Source organism: Oenanthe melanoleuca, chromosome 23 (assembly GCF_029582105.1).
Source record: "Oenanthe melanoleuca isolate GR-GAL-2019-014 chromosome 23, OMel1.0, whole genome shotgun sequence".
Taxonomy (NCBI): Eukaryota; Metazoa; Chordata; class Aves; order Passeriformes; family Muscicapidae; genus Oenanthe; species Oenanthe melanoleuca.
Window position 1 is genome coordinate 2,401,725 of NC_079356.1, and position 25,542 is coordinate 2,427,266.

General features: G+C 49.0%; 1 protein-coding gene across 2 annotated transcripts; it reads left to right on the forward strand.

Annotated features, from left to right (window-relative positions):
* The first annotated feature begins 242 nt into the window (after nucleotides 1-242).
* Nucleotides 243-24,971, forward strand: FHL3 (four and a half LIM domains 3). Of its 2 annotated transcripts, none has more exons than XM_056509102.1 (6): nucleotides 243-339; nucleotides 20,567-20,751; nucleotides 20,827-21,001; nucleotides 21,616-21,785; nucleotides 21,935-22,121; nucleotides 23,041-24,971. In XM_056509102.1, the coding sequence occupies exons 2-6, from the start codon at nucleotides 20,596-20,598 to the stop codon at nucleotides 23,190-23,192; spliced, it is 840 nt and encodes a 279-aa protein (XP_056365077.1). In that variant the 5' UTR covers nucleotides 243-339; nucleotides 20,567-20,595; the 3' UTR covers nucleotides 23,193-24,971. The 2 variants fall into 2 exon arrangements, with proteins under 2 accessions (XP_056365077.1, XP_056365076.1); XM_056509101.1 differs by lacking the exon at nucleotides 243-339 and adding an exon at nucleotides 11,833-11,977.
* The last annotated feature ends 571 nt before the right edge of the window (nucleotides 24,972-25,542 follow it).

The following is a 25,542-nucleotide window of genomic DNA, read 5'->3' on the forward strand; positions in this document are numbered from 1 at the left end:
GCCCCGCGGTCCCCCCGCCGCCGGTCCCTGCTCTGCCGCCGCCCGCAGCCCTCCCGCCGAGCTCCCGTTCCCCCCCGCGGGAGGCGAAACACCGGAGCCGCGACCCCGAGACGGGGCTGATCCCGCTGCCGGCCGCACGGGGAGCCCCGCGGGCGGGCCGGGCCCGCTCCCCCCGCTGCTGGGCGGGCCCCGGCCCCGGGCCGCCCCCGGCCCCTCCCCGGGCCGGGCTCCGCGCTCGCGGCTGGGGAGCAGCGCCGAGCCGAGGCGAGCCGAGCTGAGCCGGGTCTGCCCAGCGCCGGGGCACCGCGAGCGGCAGCGCAGCCCCGGGACGCCGAGCAGGTGGGTCGGGCCGGGCCGGGCCGGGCCGGGCTGAGGGTGGGAAGCGCCGCCCGCTGTGGCCCCGCAGCCCTGGGTGGGTCTGGGGGTGTCAGGGGGGCTGAGGGGACGGTTCGGTGCCCCGGTGCCGGCCGGGCTCGGGGCATCCCCCGGACCCTGCCCGGGACGTCCTTGCCGGAGGCTCTGCTCCGGCTGCACGCTGCGCTCCCGTTTCCCAAAGGAGAGAACCGCAGCCTTTGGGCCGTGCCCCTCTGCCAGGCGGCCAAGTTGGGAGCTTGAGCAGTGTTCTGTGAAGAGTACTCAAACTTTTCCCGACCAACAGACCCGGGAGTAAACTATAACCAAATGCTCAAATGTGTAGCAGAGGAAAGTTTTCAACACATCTGGAGTGATTGCTGGTTTTCCAGAGAATCCCAGGGTAGCTATGGGAAAAGACTCTAAGCCTTGCTTTGTGGGTGGGTGTGTGTGTGTTAGACAAAGACTTGGAAGTCGCAGTTTGGATCTCACATTGAAAAAAATAGCTCAGGATCTTTGCAATTTATTTTTTTCCTCAACGCAGTTATGTTTCAGATTTTGTTTTCTTACAGGTAACTTTTTACTGTTTTCTTTATCCATTTGCAGTTCTGTACCTGTGGTTACATTAACCGCTGACACTTTCATGAGAACTCGTGGATACATTTTCCAGTTAGCCTGGGTGGAGCACGGTAGTAAGAATTTCTCTCCACAGATTTACAGAGCAAACGAATTATGTGTGCCAGGGTTATGTATTTTAACTGTGCAGGATTTGATAGTGAGGTCTCTTTACTTAAATCTGAACTTACTATGTTTAGTGTTTCCCAGTTTTGAAAACAATAAAGGAATCTTTCCAAAGTAGAAAACTTATTCCTAGGAGCAGAGGAAAGGGTGAAGCTCTGGTGGATGCAGCATCCTGGTGGCAGCACAGGCTCCTAGGGAAGAGTGTAGGGACATTCCTTTTACTTTTCTGACTCCTCTACCAAGCATTAGAAATCTGTGGCTCTCCTAACTGCCCAGGTGTTGAGACTGCCTTATTTCCCTGATTTGCTTTGTCAATATGTGGTTTAACTTCATGATAGGCAGAGAGGAAAGAGGAAGTCTGACATTTCTCCTATCTTATTTTTGTGCCACCCTCTTTCCTTTTCCTAATATGGAGACTGTATTGTTCCTTTGCTTTTCTTGCTGACCACTTCCTTTGAGGCATGGAATTATCAGTTACCAGCTCAGTCTTACCCAGCTCAGTCTGTAATTTTGTACACTTTTAAAATGATGGCATAGCACAGGAGACAAAAATATAGGTGATATGGTTAGTTGTGGGCACTAATTATAGCAAAAGGTATATTTTGGAATATGAACTCCATAAACCTGTGCATAGGGAGTGGTGGGACACACTGAAGGCAGGGCAGTGTTTAGTAACAAACAGAATTCCCTAGCAGGAGGCACAGTGAACTGTTCCATGATCTCAGCTTCTGGAGTATCCCTGTCTCTCTGGCTTGGATTTTTTGGGGTAAAATCTGTTCTTTTCCCCTGCCTGCAGAACAGCATCTGAAGAGCTGAGCAGTGAGTAGGGAGCTGAAGGTCACTGTGGTTCCCCAGTCTTTGGGAGGACAGGAGGTCACTGAAGTTCCAGCAGCACATCTGCCCTCAGCTCAGCTCCTGGTCTGCACTGTGGTTTCTTCTAGAGCAGCAGCCCTGCTCTCCCAGAACACAGCTGGCAGGAGGATAGCTCAGCTTTCCCAGGTCATCCTGGAGAGTAAAGGCACGAGTCTCTTTCCTGTCTGCTCTCATCACTGTGTCCTTGATGGCACATGAGTTTTTGTCTGTAGTGCACCAGTCTTGTATGACTGTTGGCAATATTCACTGGTTGTCAATTAATTTCTGAAGGATATGACTTTAGCCATGTTCTTTTCTGGTTTTGGACATAGCAGCTTCAGGACTGAGGTGAACGCTTAACTATTGGAGCCAGAAAAAACTTCCCTGTAGGCAGGTTAGCAGAATTCCCAGTGCAGCAACTTTGGAAGCACTGGGTTCTGTTCCCAGCCAGGACTTGCTTTATTGCTTGCCTGATGAGGTAAGATTCTTTCTGCTGTGTTCATAATTGCAGCTGAGTTTCTGCTGTTACGTGGTTGACTGGTGTTTAAAATGCCAGCAGAAAGGTGGAAAAAATTGATTACTCTTAATGCCCAAAGTGTTTCCAACACCTTAAAAAGAACTTTTGTGGTAATTGCAGCACTGATGCATGATTGTCACCAGGATCCTCATGGATGTCTGTAGGATTTTTGCTGCCTCTAGATTACATGAGCCACAGTTGCAGCAGTAACCTCAGGAGAGAGACAGGAGTTGAACCTTGTTGCTGGGCTTCACCTTTTGTGTGGTAAAGAAGCACCCAGAAAACTGAGGTCTGGGTGCTCTGAATTAAAGCCAAACCTCTTAACTGGACAAACAGCTCCATAATTCCTTTTAATTGCTCAAGTAAGAAATCATTCTCCTCTGGTGTTCAGTGTTCAGTATCCCTGGTTGCCATGTGCTGTTCTTGGATTGCCCATGCCCACCACAGAGCCCAGGTGCTGTGGCAGGAAAGTGCTGCCAATGATATTTGCAGTTTTACTCAGAGTGCAAGTGGCTCATTCCTCAGGGGACTTTGCCTGCTTCTGCAGAAATAGGTGCAGTTTCTATGACCAAACTGGAAGAAGTCAGAGAGAGCTTCATAGTGTTTTGCCTTGGTGATGTCATCAAAATCAATTTAATCATTTTACTCAGGTGGGGTTTTTTTCAAAAGGAGAGAATAGCTATAACCCTAAATAGCAGCTAGGAAAGGGAGAAGACCAGATGTTAGGGGGCAGAGAAGCTTTGCAAGTTGTATTTAATCTTCAGATTACTGCTACCAGGAGTTTTAGGGTCACTTTTAAAGTGAGGTTGTGGGCAGAAGGGCCAAGCTGCACAGGCTGTTCAGGTTTTGTGGCTGCTCTCTGGGAAGCTGCTGCTGTGGGCACTGTTCTGCAGCCACTCACCAGCAAGGAGGGGGCATTTCCCACCAAGGCTGGGGTGTGCTCACTGGAGTCTGTCTGCTCTGGAGTGGGGAAAGGAAAATACTTCATTCTGTGGAGATGTAGTTGCTGAGAAAAGTCCTTGGTCTTTGTTTCTTCTCTTCCTTCCGTTTTGCTCTGGTTTTACCAGGTGTAAATACAATTGTCAGCAGTTTACATGGAAAGGGAATGTCAGTTTTCCTGTTGAAGAAAATATCAAGGGTCTGATTGTGAAAGGAAAGGGGAAATTGAAGAATGCCACATGGCTTCCACCTTCCTGTATTTCACCCCAGCAGAACTGCCTCTGCTGAGTGACCACTTTGTCTGTTGGTACTTGCTAAATGAGGAACATTTTTAACAAATGATTCTGCCCTTACTCCCAGGGGCTCACCAAGAGAATAATATTGCTCTGGGAGGAATCAGAAGGACATGTCCATTAGGGCTAAATTAATTGTTAAGAATTATTTAGTAATGTCTTAACACAGAATCCAAAGAGCAATGGAATAAAAATCCTGAAATTCATGTTCTTTTTCTTAGTGTAGTCTCACCTTGACTTGATTTGGCCTGATTGTTAGTCATCTGATTGTTAATATTAATGCATTTAATTTTTTATTTGCCTCTGAGTATGTTACAGCAGTTCTTTTATGTGAAGTATTTTGAACTTCCCAAATACAAAAAAAAAAAAAAAAAAAAAAAAAAAAAAAAAAAAAAAAAAATCAGCAGCATAGATAGATATTAATTCTGGACCCTTGTGATTGGTGTCATGGCTGGAACAGCAGTTTGTTGATGTTTATGGCCAATCTGCCCAGTGCCAGTTCTGCTCAGGAATATAAATTATCTTCCAGCACCAAGCTGGTGCTGATGCCAAGGACATGATCTTGACTGCTTCCTAACTTAGCTTTGAACATCTGAGCTGTGAGCAATGAGGAATGTGCTGCATCTAACCTGGAGCTGTTGGCTGCCACCAATGTCATGAATCCAGTGAGTAGAGAAGCCAGCACAGGTGACTGGACAGCTGGAGCTGTTTTCCCTACCCAGGAGGGAAGAGAACTCTGAATAGCTCAAGGAAATGCTTGGTGTTGTTTGAACAGTCAGAGAGCTGCTTCCCTAGTGCTTCCTTCAGCACATGTTGCACTTGACCCTGCCAGCACTACACACCAATAGCAGTCAAGTCTTTGTCCCCAGTGGTAGATTAAACTGCTTGGCCATTGTTGCGAGTCCAAGATTTTCCTCTCTTACCCTGTTTAAATGACTGCTTGGATGTGCAGCCAAAGTAAATATGAGCTAATAAAAACTGGAGATAACACATGCAGCCTAGTTGTTACAGACTAACTGTAGCACAAAGAGGCACAAGTTTTGCTGGCAGCTTTTCTGCTTAAGTTTTGAAGTTCAGTTACCTGAAAAAGAGTTGGTATGGATCAAGTGTAACTTCCTTTTTATTGCAATAGGGGGACTTTATCTGTATTTATGTGTATCTTCAGAATAAAAAAGCATCTGTTAGGCTGCTGAGGCTCTAGTGCCTGCCTTGCAAGATACAGGGTGAGCACTTCCTCACCTGAAAGCTGGAAGTGCTGGGGCAGGCTGTGCAGCTTTGGAATACTCTTCTGTATTTCCCCACAGTCACTTTCCTTGTTGGCAATAAATGCATTTTCAGTTCCTCAGCACACAGCCTGTGAGGGCCACTGCCATAAGGCAACACTTGGATCTGTAGTCTGCTAGGGGTTGGAAGGATAGAAGATATTTACATGGCTCTTGGAAGTGTCCTGGCTTACAGTGAAGGAAGGAATGAGATTGGGAGAGTATCACCGTGGAGTGACAGGGGTAGGAGTAATCCTGTGTTCCTGTGATGCAGCACTGTTGGACACCTGAGTTACAGATGGTGCTGCAGTCAAGAGCTGCAGAGCTCTGGCTGGGGATAAGGCTGGTTTAAGTGCCTGTGTGTTACCAGCACACCTACTCCCTGTGTGTCTGGAAAGGACTGACCTGCTGAAGTCCTTCTGCAGTGGCTTTCTTTGCTTTTCCCTTCCTGAGCTCTGGAGGGACAGTGCTGTCCTGCACTTCAGACCCCTCTGCAGTGGAATGGTCTGTGATGACCAAAAGGTTAGAGAGAACTGAGGGCTGGGAGTGTGATATGGCTTTAAAGGATTAATGGCTACTGAGCAATAATTACCATAAATTATGCAGACTAAGTCCAGATCTAGGAACAGTTTTACTTCTTTCATTCCCAGCCAGTCATGGCTCATGCTGACAGCACACCTGGAAATGAGGTAACTGTGTAATCTGCCCACATTGTTCAGATCTGCTGGGGCTTGGGCACAGGCTTAGCATGTGTTTTCCCTGCTCCTGGGCAACCTTTGTTCTCCTGCAGCCAGGAAGTCTCCTGATGGGATAAGACAAAGTGCTTCTGTTCCTTTCTTGAGAAGGACGCTATTAATTCACCTGTGGTGAGACTTCCCTGTGAAATTCCCTTTCCAGATGCAAAGATCTCACTGTTACTGCAGTGTGAGATGGAAACACTTGCAGTGCTGCCTGAACATGTTATTTAGGTCAGTTGCAAGGAAGATGGCAACATGAATCAGAGGAGTTGGAAGAGAAAGAAAGTCATTAGGCAGCACCTTGACATCCCCTGCCAAAGCGGGGATTTTCTCTGCTGACGCAGAAGCACGGCTGGAGCACACATTCATTGTCTTGTGCTCCTGGTATGGTCCTGTGCCTGGGGAGCTGGACTGGCAATGGCCCAGCAGGCTGCAAAGACAGGCCTTGCCTTTGCCACTCTGTATCAGCACCTAGATCCTGGTGGGTGTATGAAATAATCTCTGAAAGAGAGAAAACAAGGTCTCCTCCTTATTGCTGTGGAAAACAAGATATACCAGGATCATTGGCCTGATTGTATCCATTTTGGGAGAATGAGCCTCCAGAAGGTGCTTTTACAGAGGCACATTCATCATGTTGTAATCTTGACCAGAGCAGCTCAGGGGGTGTTCCCATCCCAGTAATGGGCGTGTGGTGCCCAGTGCACTAGAGCAGAGCCAATGGGCTGGGTGTGCTGGGGCAGCCTTGGGCTGGAGGGCTCAGTGGTGGTGGGAAACCCCTGAAAATATCCCACTGGGCAGGGCTTTGCCAGACACTCCATTTCCCTTCCCAAAGGAAGTAGCCTGAATTTACCCAGTGCTCTGTAGAGACCTGTAGGCTAAAACAAATTATTTTTACACTGTAGGAAACACTGAGACCAACCTTAACTGATGAAGCAATTTGCCAGCTTTTAGCCTCAAGCTCCCTAGTCCCTCAGGGTTTCCAGCATAAGGCTTGGGTTGGTTTCCCAGAAAGAGTCTCTTGGATATGTGCTGTTGGCTCATTACTAGCTGTTTTATTTTTCCAAGAGCCAGCTCTCATTAGCTTCGTTCTCACAGCATTGTTTTCTTTCTAGAAGAAGCTTTTGCTGGCTCTCCTAAACTATTGCATGGGAATTGCTTACTAGCTTACATTTTTTTTGTTTGTTTTGACCCAAAGCTGTGCTTTGCTCCCCTCTGTAACACTGCCAGCATAATTTCCAGTCTCTTTTAAGCATATGTTTTGCAATAATATCTAAAGTCTTGGCTCCAAGTAACTGCCTTACAGAGAGATTAGTATCTCCTAACGAAGGAATTGAGAAGCAAATAGTGAGAACAAAAGCAATATCTTGAGAGCCTGTAAGACTATCCTGACCTTTCCCAAAGGCCTCAGCCTGGCCCTCAGTGTTCAGCAGATGGCAGAAATCAGGGTGGACTTTGATTTGTAGAGGCCTCTGCCTTGCTGCTGTGTTTTTGGGAAATGTGCTCAGCACATTGTGGCCATCTGGGCTTGACTGTACTATTCTGATAATCCCCAGGGAGCCTTCTCCAGCAAAGCTCATCCTTGATGGAAGTCCTCTTTGGCTGACCTTGTAGAAGGCTAGTATTAGCAGTGTGGATTTTTGAGATTTGACAGCAGCATTCCTCATAGGAAGAAAATGGGCTTGGGAAATGCTCTGTCCTGGCCAGAAAGGAACATGCCACTCACCAGGTATCCATGTGGGCACACAGCTGGAATTGCACAGGAGAGTGAGGGGGTTAGTGTTAAGGTTTTCTGAACTTCAGGAGGAAGTGTTACAGGGATGCAAAGGCCATCAGAAAACCAACTGGAAAACTGCCTTGCTTTAGATGGGAGAACCAGATGTGGGGGTGTTGAACCTGGAGCTGAGAGACTCAAAATTGCCAAGGAGCTGACTGGCCATTCACAAGGAGACAAGAGTCAGATGGGGGGATCCTGACAGGAGCTGGAATCTTCATCTACATCTAAATGAAGGTCTGCTTTTCTGAAGAATTGAGCTGGCTTTGCCTGGAATCAAGAGTGATTGGGTGCTTAGCATCCCTGGAACTGAGAGGTCAAAATATAGGCTGCCAAATTCAGGAAATGAGGAAAGAACAAAACCAAACCTTCTCCCAGGCTGTGTCCTGAGGCTGTAACTGCTCTGTCTCAGATACTCAGCATTTCAGGTGTGGCAGGGTGTGTGGCAGCTGGAGTGGCCAGTCCCACAGGGCAGATGTCTGCCCTGCCCTTTGCACTGTGCATCCTGCAGTGTGTGCCTGCAGACCCGTGTTTGCCTTTCAGTCACACCCACTCTGCTCTTGACCCACCCACCATGGGCTGTGGGACCTGTGGCACCCATTCTGCTCCCTCCTGCCTGTCCCTGGCTGTCCATAGTGACAAATCTCAGCCCTTTTCCTGACCTTCTGACTCTTTAGCTGTGCATGTGTGGAGCTTGCTTGTGAATCAAACTCCCAGGAGGGTTTGTGTGGTGGTGCCCCAGAGACTCCTCTCCACATCTGTCCCATGGCAGTCTGTCCCTGTGCTGCCCAGGCAAAGGGACTCTGCTGCCCCTCCTGCCTCTGGCTCAGCTGGCCAGCCCTCGTCAGCCACACTCTTGAGAAATCATAGTGGAGATGTCGACCTGGCAGATGGAGGCTGTTACCTCATTCCACAAAAATGCTTTGTTATTGAGAAAATGGAAACTGTCTGAGGTTTGGGAGCTGAATAGAGTCATTGGTGTCTGTTTTAACCGCAGTTTAGTGGTGACTGCTCAAAAGTTCCCCTCTCTGAGCATTCCCTTTTCCTACACCCATAATCTTCAAGCCATTGGAGAGCTAAGATGACTTAACTCATTAGCTGAGCAAAAAATGTTGAATGCTATTGCATGCTCTGCAGAAACTTCACTAAAACCTCAGCATCTTCCAGCAAAACAGAAATGAGGAGCCAAGAAATAACCCTTTGCAAGCTGTTGGCAGAGAAGTGATCCCTATGGATACTAAGCCAAATTCAACCCTTTTTACAGTTTCAGCTGTGAGTCTTGTGTACTTGACTTTGAAAAGTTCTATGAAGATTATGTAGGAACTTCTTGGAGAGAAAAGACATGTTTGGAGATTTAGGTCTTGTAATTCTTAAACATGAGTATATGAACCCCAGTCCTGAAGAGAAATTTCTTTTCATCAATTCTTAAGAGCAGATTTCAGCATTGTGGATTTGAGAGCATAGGAAGGAGAAAGACTAAAAATAGGGATTGAAGTATTTGCAAGCTAGTTTTTATATTGCTGTGAATAATGACTTGAGTTAGTCCAGAAGTGCATTAACCTAAACACAGGCCTTGTTTTACTTAACAGATATTTGTGAAACTGGCATCTGATACCTCTTTTTGAGAACCTTCCATAGGCATTAATCACCAGCACCCTAACAGAACCAAGAGCAGCAGCTTTTTGGAAATAAAATGAACACTTTATTTATGTATTTTTAAACTAATTAATCTTGGCAAGCCAAATGAATGTCTTCCAGCTGCTACAGATGGTTTTCACATGACTAAATATTTTGGTGTGTAGAAAAACCTAGAATAGTGGAACCACAAGATATTAAGTATTTAATTATTATCCTGGAATGTAAATATGACCTTGAAATTTTAAATTTGTTTGCCCAAATTTCAAGTGTTCTCTTAGAAATCCATCAAACAATACAGTTCTGATCTTGTTATTTGTGAAGCAGAGTGACTACTCAGCATCTTCTCCTTATTTATTTAAATATCAGAGTGGGTTTTAGCTACAGGAATTTGCTTAACTGGAGAAATAATTCCAGCTGCTTGAGGCAGAACCCAGGATCAAGGTTTGAGATGTAAAGGACTAATTCTGTTCTAGATCCCTGCTTTCAGATTTAGCCATAAAAATCCTTTCTAGGCTCAGCTCTGCCTGTTAAGGTCTTAAGGAGGTTTTTTAATATAAAATACAAACTATAAAAACAATTAGCAGTTGGTTTTCAGCCTGTATCTTAGCCATTTAGAATGCATTCTGGGCATGTGTTGTTCCTGTCACTGTAAAGCAACCTTATTTCTTGAATAATCCAAGCCCACAAGATTTTCCTCATGTGAGACTGTCAGAGGTAATTTCTGTTGTGGTTCAGGTCTGTGTGGCTGCAGATCATACACAACCTGCACATACACTTCTTGTAAAAAATGTCTTTTTGTAGTTCTTCTAATGAAACAAAAGAAAGGGAATCATATAAAATGTGTATCTGAAAGGCTTAACCTTCAGCAGGGTTGAAGACAAAAATTCCTCTCTGAGGTCCACACCTGATACCATTCCTGGGTATTGCTCAGGATGGGAAGGCAACAAGAAAAGAATAGCAACAAAAACTATGGGTGCTAATCTGTCCCTGAGTGCAGGGACTGTGTTTGTCAGCATCACCAGCCCCAGTTCCAGCCTAACTCCTGACTTTTGCCAGTCTTTTCACCTCACCTTGGAATTCCACTACTCTCATTTAAGGAAAATGTGGCTTTTTCCTTTCTTAAAAACTAACCCATTTTGAACTGGTGCATAACTTCCTGGTGCTGCCCTATTCCAGCTCAGCCTGCTCACTGCTAAACCCCCAAATAGCAAGAGCAGCTAGCAAGGCATGGTGTTGGTTGAAAGATCTGGACTCTGGATTAGCTGTGCTCTGTAACAGCACAGCACTGTGCCTGTTACAGGGTTGGAAGGGACCTTGAAGACCAAGTCCCTCTCTTCCTCCTCCCTTTTCTCCTGCTTCTCCCAGAGTTAGGGTTGTGCAATCTGTAGGTGCAGGTCTGTAACACACATAAGTGGGTGTCACAGTTTCCACTGACAGGGGTACGTGCTGCATCTCGGGAGGAGAATAAAGATGGGACTTGGATCTTGGTTCCATTTTTAGTTCTACAGGCTTTGCCTAGTGCCAGAACTCTCTGAGGTACAAATCCCAGGAGAGATATAGCATTACTCCCTGACCTGCAGGTATTAGAAGGGTAAATAATATTTTTGCTGCTGACAGCTGTTAGGGAATTGAGGAAGCCACAATCCAATGAGAGGTGTGGGGTGTCAGCTCTGTGGAAACTGAGGACTTTTTGCATTAATGATCTTGCACTGATCATCCCATATGTTTGTGTTATTGGCAGTGGAGAGTCAGAGAGCTAAATTGCTTCCCAGGTAAATCTTTTGTGTCCTTAAATTTGGATTATTTATTCTTATCTGCCTCTTTCCTTGGCACATGGACATTTTCAAAAAGAAAAGTCAGCATTTAAATCTAAAGGCATTTTAGTGGCTCCTTTTAACTCAGTGACCAGTTCACATAAAGAAAATTGCTGTTTGCCTAACTCAAAACATTCTGGAATACACTGACTAGTAGTGGTAATCACCAAGAGTCATTAAAAGCAAAAAATTGCACAGCGTGTTTTGCATCTATCTCAGCCAAGAGAAGTTTTATTTCTGCTATTTCTCAACCCTATGCAAACACCATATAACTCACAGAAAGATTAAATCTGGCCAGTGTGCATGTGTAGAAGTCTTGGATGTGTTGCTTTTGGAGAGCCCAGAGCTGAGTCTGGAAAATCACAACTGCACATCAGGTTGGTGAAGGTGCACAGACTGTTGTGCTTCATGATGTGTGAAACAACTGCAGGATGATGAAGTAATACTTTCAGGTCCTTGATAGCTTTGAGTTTTTATTTTAGAAGATGTAGAGCAGAACTTTGAGTAAGGATGGAAGGAAGCCATGAAGAGCCCTTGAATAGGGGGGGCCAGAGTAGATCACGCTGACCCTTTCAATCCAGGTGACAATCCAGGTTCTGCTGCTCACCTTGTTAGCACCTGACTTGGTAATTCAGGCTAATAATGAGGTTAATGAGTTTTTCACTTTATGTTAGGAGTTTTGCCTATTCTCTTTTGGTTTTTTTTTCTGTCATCATGACATTGAGCAATAGAAAGGCTTTGGAAGTGAAATAAGTCTTCACGAAACTGGAATCATGTCTCTTGTGAAAAGTTAGAGTAACTTATTGCAAGTGTCCGATTTCTAGTCACAAGTAATGACATTTAAACCCCTTTTGGAAACACAATCCCTGTGCTGATGTCACCCTTGGTTTATGATGTGACTGCTTTTGTTGCTGGACAAGCACTTGAGTGTTTGCTAGTGAAGTGATGATTTACTCCTGAGGGTGTCTGCTGTGCACCTGCTGTAGCTGAGTGTGAGGTGGGGGCTGGAGGAGCACCAAGCACAGCTGGGCTCTGCTGCTCCATCGCTTTCAGCAATGCAAGGTAATGGAACTGGGCTGAGCTTTCCTTTCTGGGACAAATAGCTTGTAAATGGAGCACTTTAGTTCTGATCAGTTTGAGAGCAGAGGGAGGGTTGTTTGCATTGCAGCCAAGCTCCTGATCCTCGGGCTGCTTGAGCATGTGAACAGCTCAGGAAACTTTTTGCCAATAGTCAGAGTGCACACTGCTGCTGCTTCTGTCAGCATCAGTGAGTGTGGAGCACCTTCCCTGCAGCAAAGAGACGAGGCATTGCTTCAAATCTGCTGCTTCAAGGGCTGAGACAGCAGCTCTTCTTGGTCTTCAGCTGAAAGCCAAGAGAGGAGCCTCTGTTAGTGAAAATCCTGGTCTTTCTGATCCTTTTTGACCTGTGAAAGATGTGTTTTGTGTAGGTTTCCTTGTAAATCTCAGATGGGAATGAGAGAATGAGGTTCTGTAAAGGAGCTGCAGACCTGGATCAGGGTCTCTTGATGTTGTTACTTCTTTTCTGTTCATGTGGGATTTTTTTTTCTGTAAAGGAGCAGCTTTTCCTCTCTTTCTGAGTTTTTAGGCACAGTCAGTCCACATGTTTACTGAGCTGCCAGCCAGCAGGAGCTCCAGTTCTGAGATAGACATGTCCGGTGGGCAGGGGATGGGGTTGGAAACTCCGTGTGTGGCTGCATGATATAAAGGCATTTATATATTTTGTGAGCATTTGTGTCCCTTAAAATAGCTGTTTCCACTTTGTCTTTTGGATGTGGCACAGTTTTCCCTTTCACTGGTGCCACCAAAGACTATCTCTGCACAGCAGAAACAGGAGAGCAATGTTGCATCTGGCAAATTTCTTTTTAGCACTTGCAAGGAGTTAGGTTGTAGAGATTTTATGTGAAATGCATGACAATTACAACAGGCTTCTATTATTTAAGTTTTGCAGTACATTAATTTTAAAGGTAGCAATGAAAACGGTTTGAAGATAAGTCTGTATTGCTCTGATAGCTCTGTATCATGAAAGTAAATGACATGTGCTGCCCAAATCACCTGGCAGAGTTTTCAGTCACAGAAGGGAACTTGTTTCACTTGTAGCTGGCAGGGCAGCGATTGAAGGTGTTCTGTTCCCCTCTCAGCCCTCCCACCTGTCCCTTTCCTGGGCTGGGCTGCCCCTGAGAGCACTGCCCTGTGTCCTGGCACACACAGCATCTCCCGGGCAACAAATGATCCTGGTTTTGTTTCGGACAACCTCGAGCCCTTCGCGGGCTGGTAACATGAGACAATTTGTCTCTGCCAGGATTCAGTCCTCCCCCAGATTTAGAAGCTGCTCGCATGCTTCGTGCTGCAGGGCTGGCATTGCCTTTGCTCGCAAGGGACACCAGCAGCTGTAAAAAGCACTTTACAGGGGGGTGTCCGTGCTCCTTGGGCTGAGAGCCAGCACAGGTGGAGAGGCCCTGGGGGACACAGGGAGTGCACAAGTGTCACTGCAGCCTCTCCTGTCACCTTCCTGGCTTTCTCTTCTCTGCAGGTTCTGGAGAGCCCCAAAAGGCACAAAACAGCCAGGGCTCAGATGCACATTACCTCTCCCCATCAATAAATCTGCTTGTATGGAAAAAACCAACAGCAAATACTTGTGTTTGGGAGGCAAAGAATCAAATAGGAAGGGGGAGTATTTTGACCAAATTTGGTGAAAAAATTCACTTTGCCCTTTAAGTAATAGGCGTGCATTAAATAAAGAATATCTGGGATGTGTATTTTTTCCTGCTACTGGAAGTCAAAGTTTGCTTTGTTTATTGGAAAGAAACATGAAACTGAGCAGAGCCTTAATCAGCAAAAGAGCTTTCAGGTTTGCTGGGGACACAGGGAATAGGGGACTGGGCTCAAATTGTACAGATTGGTTTTTAGCATGTGAGCAAAAAACACCCCCACTAGGGCTGTGCCCAGTGCTTCAGGCAGCCCCTTGGTTGCCTTTTTGGGCAAAACAGAGATATGACCTCGTAAGTATCTTTTATTAAGGACTGCAAAAAGCTTTGTAAATACTAACTTAAATTATGTATCGACTCGGAAATAAGAATGGCTTCATCCTCAATTTAAAAAGGAGCTGTCTCCAAGGGAAGGAAAAGTGCAAACTACAGCGTAAGGATTCAGTTGTGAGATAACTTTAGGGAAATAGAGTGGAATTACATTATCTTGCAGTAATATCTACACTAGGATGCACAGGCCCCAAGAACTAACAACTAGAGCAGTCAAATTATTTTTTCTGCATATAGGCTGTGATGTCTGTTTGAGTTGTAAGATTCCTGTGTGCTGAGCTGATCCAAGATGAAGGTACATTGGCCTCAGTGTGCACTTAGTCATTTCCTGTCACGCTTTCATGTTTGAATTCTCTTGTACTGCATATGACCTTTATTTTGTGGGGCAAAGAGATCTTGAAAACACTATTGCCAGGAATCCTTGGATTGTTACATTGGATAAGCAATGAGGCATTTATATGGCTCTGGGTTACATAGGCATAAACTAATTCAGTCCAAAATTAAAATTCAGTGCTAGATTGTAACATGCTCACAACACACTTATTGAGAGTAATTGCACACCTGTCCTTGGTCCTTTTGAAGAGCTGACAGGAGCAGCCTTTTCTCTGGACTGCAGCTCTTGCTCCTCCGGTCACACCAGAGCTCCTGTGATCAGCCACATTCCCTGAAGCTTGGCTTCAGCATCTTTCTTCCTCTTATGGCCACTGTGGCCATGTGTGCAGCTGCTGCCCTCAGGCAACCCCTGGCCTCGGTGGTGGCTGTGCCTGGCTGCCAGAGCCCCCTGCTTGTCCCTGGCACGTGGCAGGAGCAGTACCTGTCACGAGGAGTTTCAGCCAGGCTCTCTTTTCTCTGCAGCCTCCTCAGAGACAAGCCAGAATCTCTCCTGGCATGTTTAAGCCATGAGTTTCTTGACTGTGTGACAGAAGGGTCTGTGCTGAGCTGGGCAGAAGTTTCTGGTGTGTTCTTATCTTGCTCCTCTGCTCTCAGACTTCCTCCATCAATTAATGGTGATGGGTCCAAAGTGCTTAAATTATTTCAATTCCTGACTTCCTGTTGAATGCACAGAATTTGCTTACTTTGTGCTCATTTTCAATAAGATTAACAGTTGATCTCTTGAGCAAACATTCCAGTTTAATGTCTGGTTGAATGACATAGGCTGCCTGCTCTGTGTGTTCCCAAACAGTTTTACTGCTCTTAGCTACACCTCTGAAGGTTCAGGATTTTGTTCAGAACCTAAAATAGTTAGTTAACCCCTACAGATGTTTAGTACTAAATTTTTAACTCTGAAACCATTCCCTCCTTTTTTCCTAGGCACAGTTTTTAATTTTAAGGTTGCATAGTAGGAACTCTTCAGCTTCTTTCTCAGACCTTGGTAGAATTAGCTTTCCTCAAAGAAAGTAAGTCCAGAGCAAGGGCTGAATTGTGTCTTGTGCCTCTGCCTGTGCTGCTGGTGCCTCACAAGCCCAGCACAGCAGTGATGGCAGCTTGCCCTTGCTCACCTTGGACCAGGTGTGATGTCTCCATCACGTTGTGCAAACAGTGCAGCATTTCCTGCAGGCACCTCAGGGCAGGTGTGATTTCCTTACTGATTGTATTCTGTTTAAGAGTACAGTCAGACATTTGTGGAATAGGTGTGTTTTTGGCACTTTATCTATAAGCTGTCAGGAGAAGTCTGTGATATGGCTTTGTTCTTTGGATGGGGCACCTCAGAGATCCCTTCTGAACAATGGGAAACCCTTATTTTGTCATTCTAAGACTATTAAAATCATGCAACAGTTTAGGTCTTGGGGCTTGTCAGATTCTGCTACTTCAGTTTTAACTGATTCTGCTGCTTCTTCCTCACAAAGTTGTGTGCATTTTCAGGAAGCTGCTTACCTTGCTGACAGCAAGTTATTGTATTTGAGATGCAAGGTGTTTCTTTAAGTGCTGCCAGCCATTTTACTCAGTCCCTTGCAGAGCCTGGAGCAGCCCATGACTGCTCTGGGCAGGAGGGTGTCCTGCCCATGCCTGGGGGAAAGGCTGAGGTAGAGCTTGCTCAGCAGAGCTTGGTGTGTGCACATGCATGTGCACAGCACCCAGTGGTGCAGGGAGGCTGTGGCCATGCACCCAGCTGATCTGCTTATCTCCTGCCTCTGAGGCTGACTGCAAGAACCAAATTTTCCTGTGCATTGGAGAAAGGACCTGCAGCATCCTCTGGCTGTGCTGGTGATGGGGAAGCTGCTGTGTGAGGCCTGTGGCTGTCCTGGTGGTCCCTGCAAAGAATCTACTCCTTCCATGCTGGAGCCCTCCTTCCCAGTCAAGATTTCAGAGCTGTCCCAGGGAAGGCTGAGGCTGGAAGGCAGCTTGGAGGTGAGAGCTGAGGGCAGGAAGTGACTCACTGGTGCTGAAAGCAGGGGGGGAAGGTTTGATGCAACTCTGCTCCCAAGGGTGCCCCATGCAGGCTGGGTCACCCTGAGCCAGCACTGGGAGCTCTCCCCAGCTGCCTCAAGCTCTCCTCTGGCAGCCCTGGGGATGCAGCAGGTTTGGGAGCAGGGTGACAGGGTACAGGTAGGCAGCAGCATGAGTAAGGGTGGAGAAACCCCCAGAGCACCCCCAGAGCCAGCCCCTACCCCCCAAGAGCCTGGGGCCAGTGTGCACAGTGACCCTGTGCAGATCCCCAGAAGTGGTGTCAGGAAATGTGGAATGAAAGCACTCCCAGCATAACAGGGCTGGAGCTGCTCCTCGGAGCAAGCAGCTGGTTTGCCTTTTAGGGCCGGCACAGGCAGAAACAATTTCATGCAGATTCCAGGACCCATAATGGTTCTGGAAAGCTAGCAGGAACAAAAAGTGTTCTTCTCCTCTGCTGACCTTGGAGTGCTTTGAGGACTGTCTTTCAAAGCCATGTCCCTCCACGGTTTCATCCTTACATGGGGAATACTTGCCTGCCCAGTGAGCTCGTGCTTTCTCTTCTGTGTGTCTGTTTAGGTGTGAACTCCAATGCTTATATTTATGCTCAGACAGCCCTGGGGAGGTGAGAATAGGCAGGGACCTGACAGACAGTCAAAGGCAGGTCTTTTCCTGTGTCCTGGAAAGATTAAGTGTTTCCCTAGGAATAGCCCCATGGATTACTCTAGGGTGAGTCTGTGGAGCAGCTGGTTGTGAGCTGACAACAAACTGGTGTGAAGTTACACGGGGTTACAGGTTCACCACACACAAGACTCTGCATCTAAGGAGTTCATTGTAGGAGGAACCTCTCAAAATACCAGTTAAACTCTTTAGTGATTGTGTGAATCAGGCCCTACTCTGTCTGTATTGCCTCCTTTGCATAACAAATCTCTGGTTTGTTGGTGCTAAAATTAATGTAATGATCTCCTGGGGCTGTTGCTAAGCCATCAGGCTTCGGACAATGACACCAGGGTGGTGTTGGGTGCATGTTACTCTCTAATTAGAAAGTGGACTTTGCTGTGCTTCCTTGACAAATTGCTGACCTTTCCCATACGTGAGGCTATTCTGAGCTCTGCTCCAGACTGATCAGATTTGCATTGTGGAGCACTTTGAATGTTGTTTGTGAGTGGAGCTCTTGTTCTTAAAGCTGTTCATGGGCACAGGAGAGGAACTGAACTTCCTTTGCTCCATGAGCACAACTACATCTTTCAGAGGGGAAGAGGAGGCAGCTGGCAGACATATATCTGTGTTTATTTTTGCCCTCCAACAGCTAGTGAGACAGCTGAGCAATATCCCACATCCAGCTCCACCATCAACCTGTGCAAGGGACCTGCTTCAGCAAGCCTTGTCTCCCTGGACCAGAGCCATCTGGCAATGGACAAACACTCTTATTTGCAACTGCAACCCCATGATTATAGGGCAACACCTTGGTTAGCATTTGAGGCGTTCCTGACATCAGCCCAGCACACCCAGCACACAGCTGATGTTGACAGGGTGATGCAGACTGAAAGGATGAGCACATGCTCACTGGTGCAAGAGCAATGGCCTGTATTGTACCTTCTGTGTCTGAGCCTTCATTAAAGGGGTTGTTAATGCATTTTAAAACTCTCTTTCCTTCATAAGGAAGGCAATTCCCAGGCTCATCATTACAATCACAGTAAGAATTATGGGCTTTTCCACTATTTCTTTTACTCCATTTCTTTTGCCCCACCTTCCTCTTCCCAGTGTGCTCAGTCTCACAGCACCACATCTCAGGGAGAAGATGCTGCATTTGCTTTGGCACTGCCCAGGCCTCATCACCCCTGCCCAACTCTGCATGTGAGAGCAGAACAAAGGGAGCAAACAGCTTATCTAACACAAATAACCCTGAGCAAACTTCCTGGGCCTGTTCTTGTTCTGTTGAAAAGGCAGCTCAAAGTCTGTTGCCGTGTGCGCTGGCTGCAGCCTTGGCCACGTAAGGCTCCTGGAGCTGGAGCTGGAGCTGTGCTGCACACCCAGCCTGGGGAGCACACTCAGCAGGCATACACAGACTTGGGGAGAAACCACTCCAAGTGGAGGTTCTCCTTGCTGTATCATTCCTGGAGGGTTTGTTTTTCTCTTCCTCTTCTGACAGCATCAGGGTCAGGGTAGTGGTGCTCAGAAGGCTTATTCCTTGTCACTGGTAAAACCCCATCCTTCTTCATTCAGGTTTTTTCCCTTCCTTTGTGTTTTCTGATGTCCTCTCAGCCTGTATTACTGGACCACAGAGTTAAAGTGCAGCCCAGTAAGAAACATGGATGTTCCCTGCTCTGGCAGTGCCTTAGCTTCCAGGCCAAGAGTGCTCATTAGAGGACCTCTTATTACAGACACACCTTGGAAAGTTCCCTTCACCAAGCCTGGGAGGGGGAGGAGGAGAGTTGGAAATTTTATTTAATTCTTTGCCAGAGAAAAAGATCCCGGGTAGCTTCAGGGAGTGAAGGCAAGTGGGGTGGCAGAGAAGGCAGCAGTGGGTGAAAAGTAGCCAGGAGCTGTGTGGGGGTCAGGGAGCTGCTGTGCAGTGACAGGAGCACCTTGGGGGTGCCCCAGAGGGGAGGGACACTGCGGGGACCAGCACAAGCTGGAGCAGCAGGTCCAGTTCAGCACCTTGCAGCAAAGCACCACGTGCCTGCCTTGTGCCCAGTAACACACTGGACACTGCCTTGCTCTGCAGGGCTGCTGCTTGGAGCTTTGGGGAGGCTTTTGGGAGCGCTGGCCCCAGCCTGTGTTGCTGGCAAGGACAAGCTGCTCCCGTGGCCACAGGCTGGGCTGCCAGGCTGCAGGCACGGAGCGGGCAGTGGCCCGGGTGGCAGCTGGGAGCGAGTGTCTGAAAAGGGACTTTGTTCCTCCTCAGTTGGTCACGTAGCCATGTGGGAGCGCTGGATTTATTCTCCATCAGTCCTATCGGCACATACCAGGCTTGACAACAGCTGGGAGCTGTGTGGCTTGGCCAAGAATAGCCCTGGGGAGCTCTGGGCTGTGAGTCAGAGCTGTCTGGATCAGCTCCTGCCCTGGAGGCTGCCTCCAACCTACAGCCGGCTGTGGGAGGGGTTGCAGGGGCTAGTAGGGAGCTCCCTGACCATTAAATGCTTAACTGCAGATTGAGCTGTAATTGCTCTCTGTGAAGTGGGTGGGTTCATGAAGAGCACGGCAGTGGAGGTGCTCTGCAGCTGACAGCTCCCATGTAACTCAATGGGCTTGTCTACACTTGACAGCAACCTGGGTTAAAGCAGGGTGTGATTTTGCAAGTGGAAAACTCCGTGTTTAGTAATAGCCAGGCTAAACTAAACAGGGGGAAGATACTCTTGTCCTGGAGTTAATGCTCCAAAGTAAGCAAAATAGTTCCACAAATGTGCTGTCTGTGAGGGAGATAAAGAGCAAGGAGAGATGTCAGGTATCCTTCATGTCAAGCCCCAACAGGTGCTTGTGGAACACTCATCTGCCCCTATAGCTTCTCTCTGGAGAGTGTAGCTGGAGCAACACATGCAGAACAGTTTGCTGGGACAAAACTCCACAGCCAAGGCACAGTGCAGAATGCCTGATACCTGCTTCCCTACAGAGCAGCTGCTTTAAACCTCTGGAGAAGTTCCAGGGTTTGAGCTGCTAGCAGCCCCTCAGGCAGAGCTTTCAGCCATCATGAGGAATCCTGCTACAGACCATGCCAGGCTGAGTGTGGGTCTCTGAAGGGCAGCTGGACAGACAGATCTCCCTTAGCCTGGCTCTCAGATGTCACAGTGGACACACAACCACGTGGCATGTGCATGGTTTTAGTGCCAAACCAAAACTTTTCATGCAGGAAATTTCTCCCTTTTTATTTTACTTCACTTCCCAGAAGGTAGCAAAGAGTGAGGAGCTTAGCTGCATGCTGACATGTCCAAGTTTTCTGAGTGGTGCCAAAGTGCTCCAACTGTGAACTGGAGTAGAAGCCTGAAGCAAGGTTCATTGCAAGCCCTGATGTCTGCAGGCTCTTAGGGTAGTGCATGCAGCCCCAAAGCAGGAGCACAGTGTGGGTCTGTCCCCTGTGCTGACAGCAGCATTGGCTCAGCGCAGGGACTCTGGTCCCTGGCCTCTGGAGGTGGCAGGGTCATGCAGGGATATCTCAGACAGCCTGAGCTGATACTGACCCAGCTGCCCTGATCTTTGCTTTGCTGTGAAGGAGGTGAAGGAGGGCCTCAGACCGGCACCATGACCGAGTGCTTCGACTGTGACAACTGCAAGGAGTCCTTGTACGGGCGCAAGTACATCCAGATGGACAACGGCCCGTACTGCATCCCCTGCTACGACGCGCACTTCGCCAACACCTGCGACGAGTGCAAGGAGCTCATCGGCCACGACTGCAGGGTGAGTAGAGGCTCTGCACACAAGCAGCTCAGTTCCCAGGGCCTTGTCCCCTCCTCATGCTGACTGTACTCCCAGGAGCTGTACTATGAGGACCGCCATTACCATGAGCACTGCTTCCGTTGCTTCCGCTGCGACCGCTCTCTGGCTGACGAGCCGTTCACCTGCCAGGGCAAGGAGCTGCTGTGCAACGACTGCTACTGCAGCGAGTTCTCCTCCAAATGTATCGCCTGTGAGAAGACTGTCATGCCAGGTAGGAGCAGGCAGACTCAGCATTGCAGCTTGTTCCTGGTCCCTTGGTGTCAGTTGAGGCTGCAGGTCCAGCATGAGAGCAGCATGGGAGAGAGTTGGATCTCTGTTTTCCTGCCCTCCTGTCACTATATGGAGAGGGCTGGGTCCTTTGCACTATCCCAAGCTTAGGTCACCACAACAGCCCCATCTGTCTGTTCCCCTTTTTCATGGGGAAGTGAATGAGGGAGGAGATAACAAAGGGTTTCCTGTGCATTTTCTGCTGTGTGCTGACAAGAAGAGACAGAATGACTGAAGATGTGTGAGTGTCTCTGGAGAAGGCCTGAGGCAAAGGCGTGGGTGCCTTTACTTGGCTATTTTGGCACCATCTTCAGATGTAGGTTACGTCAGGCATCTCTGCCATGGCCTTTGTGCCAGTGCTGGGGACATGTTCCTGCAGCCCTCCCCTTGTGGCTGTGCTGTGGGCCTGAGGCCCCCTCTCCAGCTGCCCATGGTCCTGAGCTACCACAGGGAGGGAGGGAGCACAGAGCCAGGTGTGCAGGACCCCAGTTCATCGTGCCCAGCCCCATCCCTGTGTGTGTGCTGCTCCCTTCAGTCACTGCAGGGCTCTCTTTGCAGGCTCCCGTAAGCTGGAGTACAACGGACAGACCTGGCACGAGCATTGCTTCATATGCAGCAGCTGCCAGCAGCCCATTGGCTCACGGTCCTTCATCCCAGACAAGAAGGATTATTACTGTGTCCCCTGTTACGAGAGCAAGTTTGCTCCTCGCTGCACTCGATGCAAAAAGGTACATGGGCCTGACAGCCCAGAGCTCCCAGCTCTGATGCAGGGACAGGGAGCTCCCTGCTCCTGCCTGAGCCCTGTCAGAGGTGCCAGCACCCCAGCTGGGCTGTTTCCTTTGCCTGTGTGTCACCAGCATGTGTTTTCTTCCTGCAGACCCTCACCAAGGGAGGAGTGACCTACCGGGATGAGCCCTGGCACAAGGAGTGCTTTGTCTGCACAGGCTGCAAGACCCCCTTGGCTGGGCAGCAGTTCACCTCCCAGGATGACAACCCATACTGCATCAAGTGCTTTGGGAACCTCTATGCCAAGAAGTGCAGTGCGTGCACAAAGCCCATCACAGGTGAGCAGAACAGCTCTCCATGATGCAGTGGTCCTGGGGCTACTTCTGTCCCTTTGTCTGCATCTTTCAAAGTGGTGAACTGTGTCCTGTGGGAGAAATTCCCTCTACCCTCAAGTAAAGGCTCCAAAGTAACCCCTCAAACCATGATCTTATATCTTTAACTTGCCTTTTTTTATCTTGATAGCCATGTCCTGTGAAAAGGTTGTTCACACACAAGGAAAGCCTAGAGTAGCATGTGGTGTAGGGGAGTCTGGACCTGCTGTACCTGCCTAAGGCAGGGGAAGTAAGGGATCCTCTTCTGCAGAGCCCCCTAAGAGAGTCTGGCTTCCTTCCTGTTCTCCCCCACTTGACATTCCCCCTTGCAACTCCCAGGTTCTTGCTGCTGGGAAGGCAGGAGAAGCTGTGAATCAGCTGGTGACTCAGAGGTTGATTCTGGCTGAGGACAGCTCCCAGGCATCCACTTCCCCTCTGGTCCTTTTGAGTTTGTTGCAGTCCTGGGGAGGAGAGGGTCACAGCTCACCAGTCCAACAACTGCCAGCAGAGAAAGGAAGCTCCTGTGGAGCCTCTGCAGGAGCCTAGGCCTGAGCTGGTGGCAGGATGGCTCTTCCAGGATTTGAGTAGTTCTGTCTGCCTTCATCCACTGTGATGGTGCAGCTCCTCTCCCTGCTCCTCCTAGAGGAGAAAATCATGACAAATACGACAACCCTGCAAAGTCTGCTCTGAAGCTATTTCAGTGCTTTTTCCCTACCAGAGTGGAGATTCACATTTCAGATATATTTGATCCCGGGGTGTGTTTTGGCTGCCACCACCAGTGCCATGTGTGCAGACCTGACCTGGAGATAAGCAGGCTCAGTCTGTTCAGGAAGCTCATATCCCAGTTCCCCAGAGACTCTGATGTTGCCCTCTGTCCCTCCAACAGGCTTTGGTGGTGGCAAATACGTCTCCTTTGAGGACCGTCACTGGCACCACAACTGCTTCAACTGCGCGCGCTGCAGCACCTCGCTGGTGGGGAAAGGCTTCATCCCTGACAACGACCAGATCCTGTGCCGTGACTGCAGCAGCGACCTATGAGCCCCCGAGGACACCAGGGCCAGGGCCTTCCTCCACTCTGCAGGGCCTTTGTGCCAGATCCCCAGCAGCATTGCAGGGGCAGAGCACAAGGCACAGGAGATGGGGGCTGACCTGAACCATGGTGTCTTTCAGGGGTTCCTGTGCCCCCTCCCTGAAGGCTAGAGTATGCTGTGCTATGGCTCTGTGCAGTCAAAGCTAAATAAAGCTGAAAAAGGAGCTTCAAGACCCCCCATTATTTACTCTTTCTTTTCGCTTCCAGTCTAACCAGGCATGAGCCCAGACCCCAGCTGAGCAAAGGGCAGGAGTGGCTTCAGCACTGGGCTGCTAGATCTGCACACTGGCGAGCAGGTATTCACCCCTTGGCACAGTGCTGACTTCTCTTCTTCCTCCATGTGCTTCCCTCGCTCTCAGTGACACAAGGCAGTGTCTCAGGGCCCATGCTTGGCCATGCAGCTTGGCCTGTGCCACAGCTGGCTTTGCACAGCCTTCCTGTATGCACAGCTGGCCGGGCATGAATGGCACTGCCTTCTGTTCTGGAGGTTTGGGGACACCAGGCTGGAGTGTGGCCAGGAGAAGAGCATACATCCTTGTCAGATGGGATCCACCTCTGGAATTCTGTAGTACCTCATTCTTTGCAGGCCAGACCCTTTGCTCAGCACCTCCATGGAGGTGCTCTCTTAGCTGTGAATGAGGAGCTCAAGTCACTTGTAGGTACAGGGTATTCTGCCCACCCACAGCAACCCTATTCCTATCACCTGGGCTGTGACCTCCCATGGCTGGGGTGGCTGAGCTGGAGCTGGGAGTGCTGGCCTGGTGATGCTCAGATGCATCTGGCTGAGCCCTAGAGAAGGGCATGCTGAAGGCTGAGAGCACTCAGGGCTTTATTCCTCCATCCCTCTCATGAGAATCCATGGGATGGGCACTGCTATACAGAGCCCAGCTTCAGCAGCATTGGGAGCACCAGAGACCTCCATTAATTCAGGGAAGGGAGCACTGCCCAGAGATTGTCCCTGTGATTAGTAGCTGCTGGGAGGGTCTGCAAGAGCACAGAGCTCCAGCTCAAAGAGCAGCTGAGGGGGCAGCAGGATGTCCACCATGTGCTCCTCCAGGGCTGCCTCTGTCCCCAGTGGCAGGCAGGGAGTGGAGGCTCCTTCCAGCCATGCTCATCCTTCCCTGTGTCCCAAACAAGAAGCAAAGCAAAAATGGCACCTGTTGAGGGGAACTTTGCTTTGGCCAGGGCCCAGTTGGCCCTACCTGCAAAACAGGGTGTCCTGAGCCATCCCAGACTCACATGAGGCCCTGAGCAATCCTTACCAATGGCTGAGCTGGCCCTGGGCTAAGGCCCCTCTCAGTGGGATGCTCATGCCTGCCTTGTCTCTACATCCTTCTGCTTCTGTCTCGCTGGGGCACTTTCGCCAACCCTGCTTTCCTGCTTAGTCAGCTACATGCTTTTCTGAAAACCTGTTCTTGTGGGTTTTTTCCCTTTTGTACTCATTCATCATAAATATCCATCATTTTGTACACAACTACAGGATGAAGGGGCAAGCCCCCCACCCGGGCTTCACTTAGGAACAGAAAATGTTATGCATGTTGAAGTGTTATTACTCTGTGTTGAGATCCTTGTTGAATCCTTGTTTGGAAGCTTTGATGACAGCAAATCAGAGTTTGTGTGTTTGCTATTATGAGAGGAGCTTGGAGCCATCTCCAGAAGGAATTGCCCTAAACCTCAGCGTCCTCTGTATTTCCTACAGCTTTATACAATAAACTGTTTTCGTGACACTTGCTCTTCTGTGTCTCTTGAACAGCAGGCACAGGACAGATCTCTGAGTTGGTGCTGGGCTCTGCTCAGCCTTGCCTGGTCTCTAATCCCATTCTGGGAACGGGCAACCTCTGCAGTGCTTGTGCCTGCCTTCCCAACCACAGCCCAGCCTCAGCTGTGCTGGCCCTGTGCTTGTGGCAGAGCAACAGCATCTCCTTCCTCCTGCTGGGTGGCTGCAGTGGTCTCCTGGGGCTGGGGGTGTCCATCTGCCCATGCTTGCAGGCAGTTCTGCAGGACAGACCTCAGCAGGACACAGGGTGCCAGTCCTGCATGGGCACCACTTTGTGCTTCCAGGCTGGCTGTGAGACTGTTTGGGTTGCTGTGGTACCAAATCAACCCTGCTGTGCAGAGCAGCCTTTGCCCTGCAGTGAGCACTGCCTGCCTGTGCCGGACACCCTGCCCTGCAGTGAGCACTGCCTGTGCCAGGACACCCTGCAGTGAGCACTGCCTGTGCCAGGACACCCTGCCCTGCAGTGAGCACTGCCTGTGCCAGGACACCCTGCCCTGCAGTGAGCACTGCCTGCCTGTGCC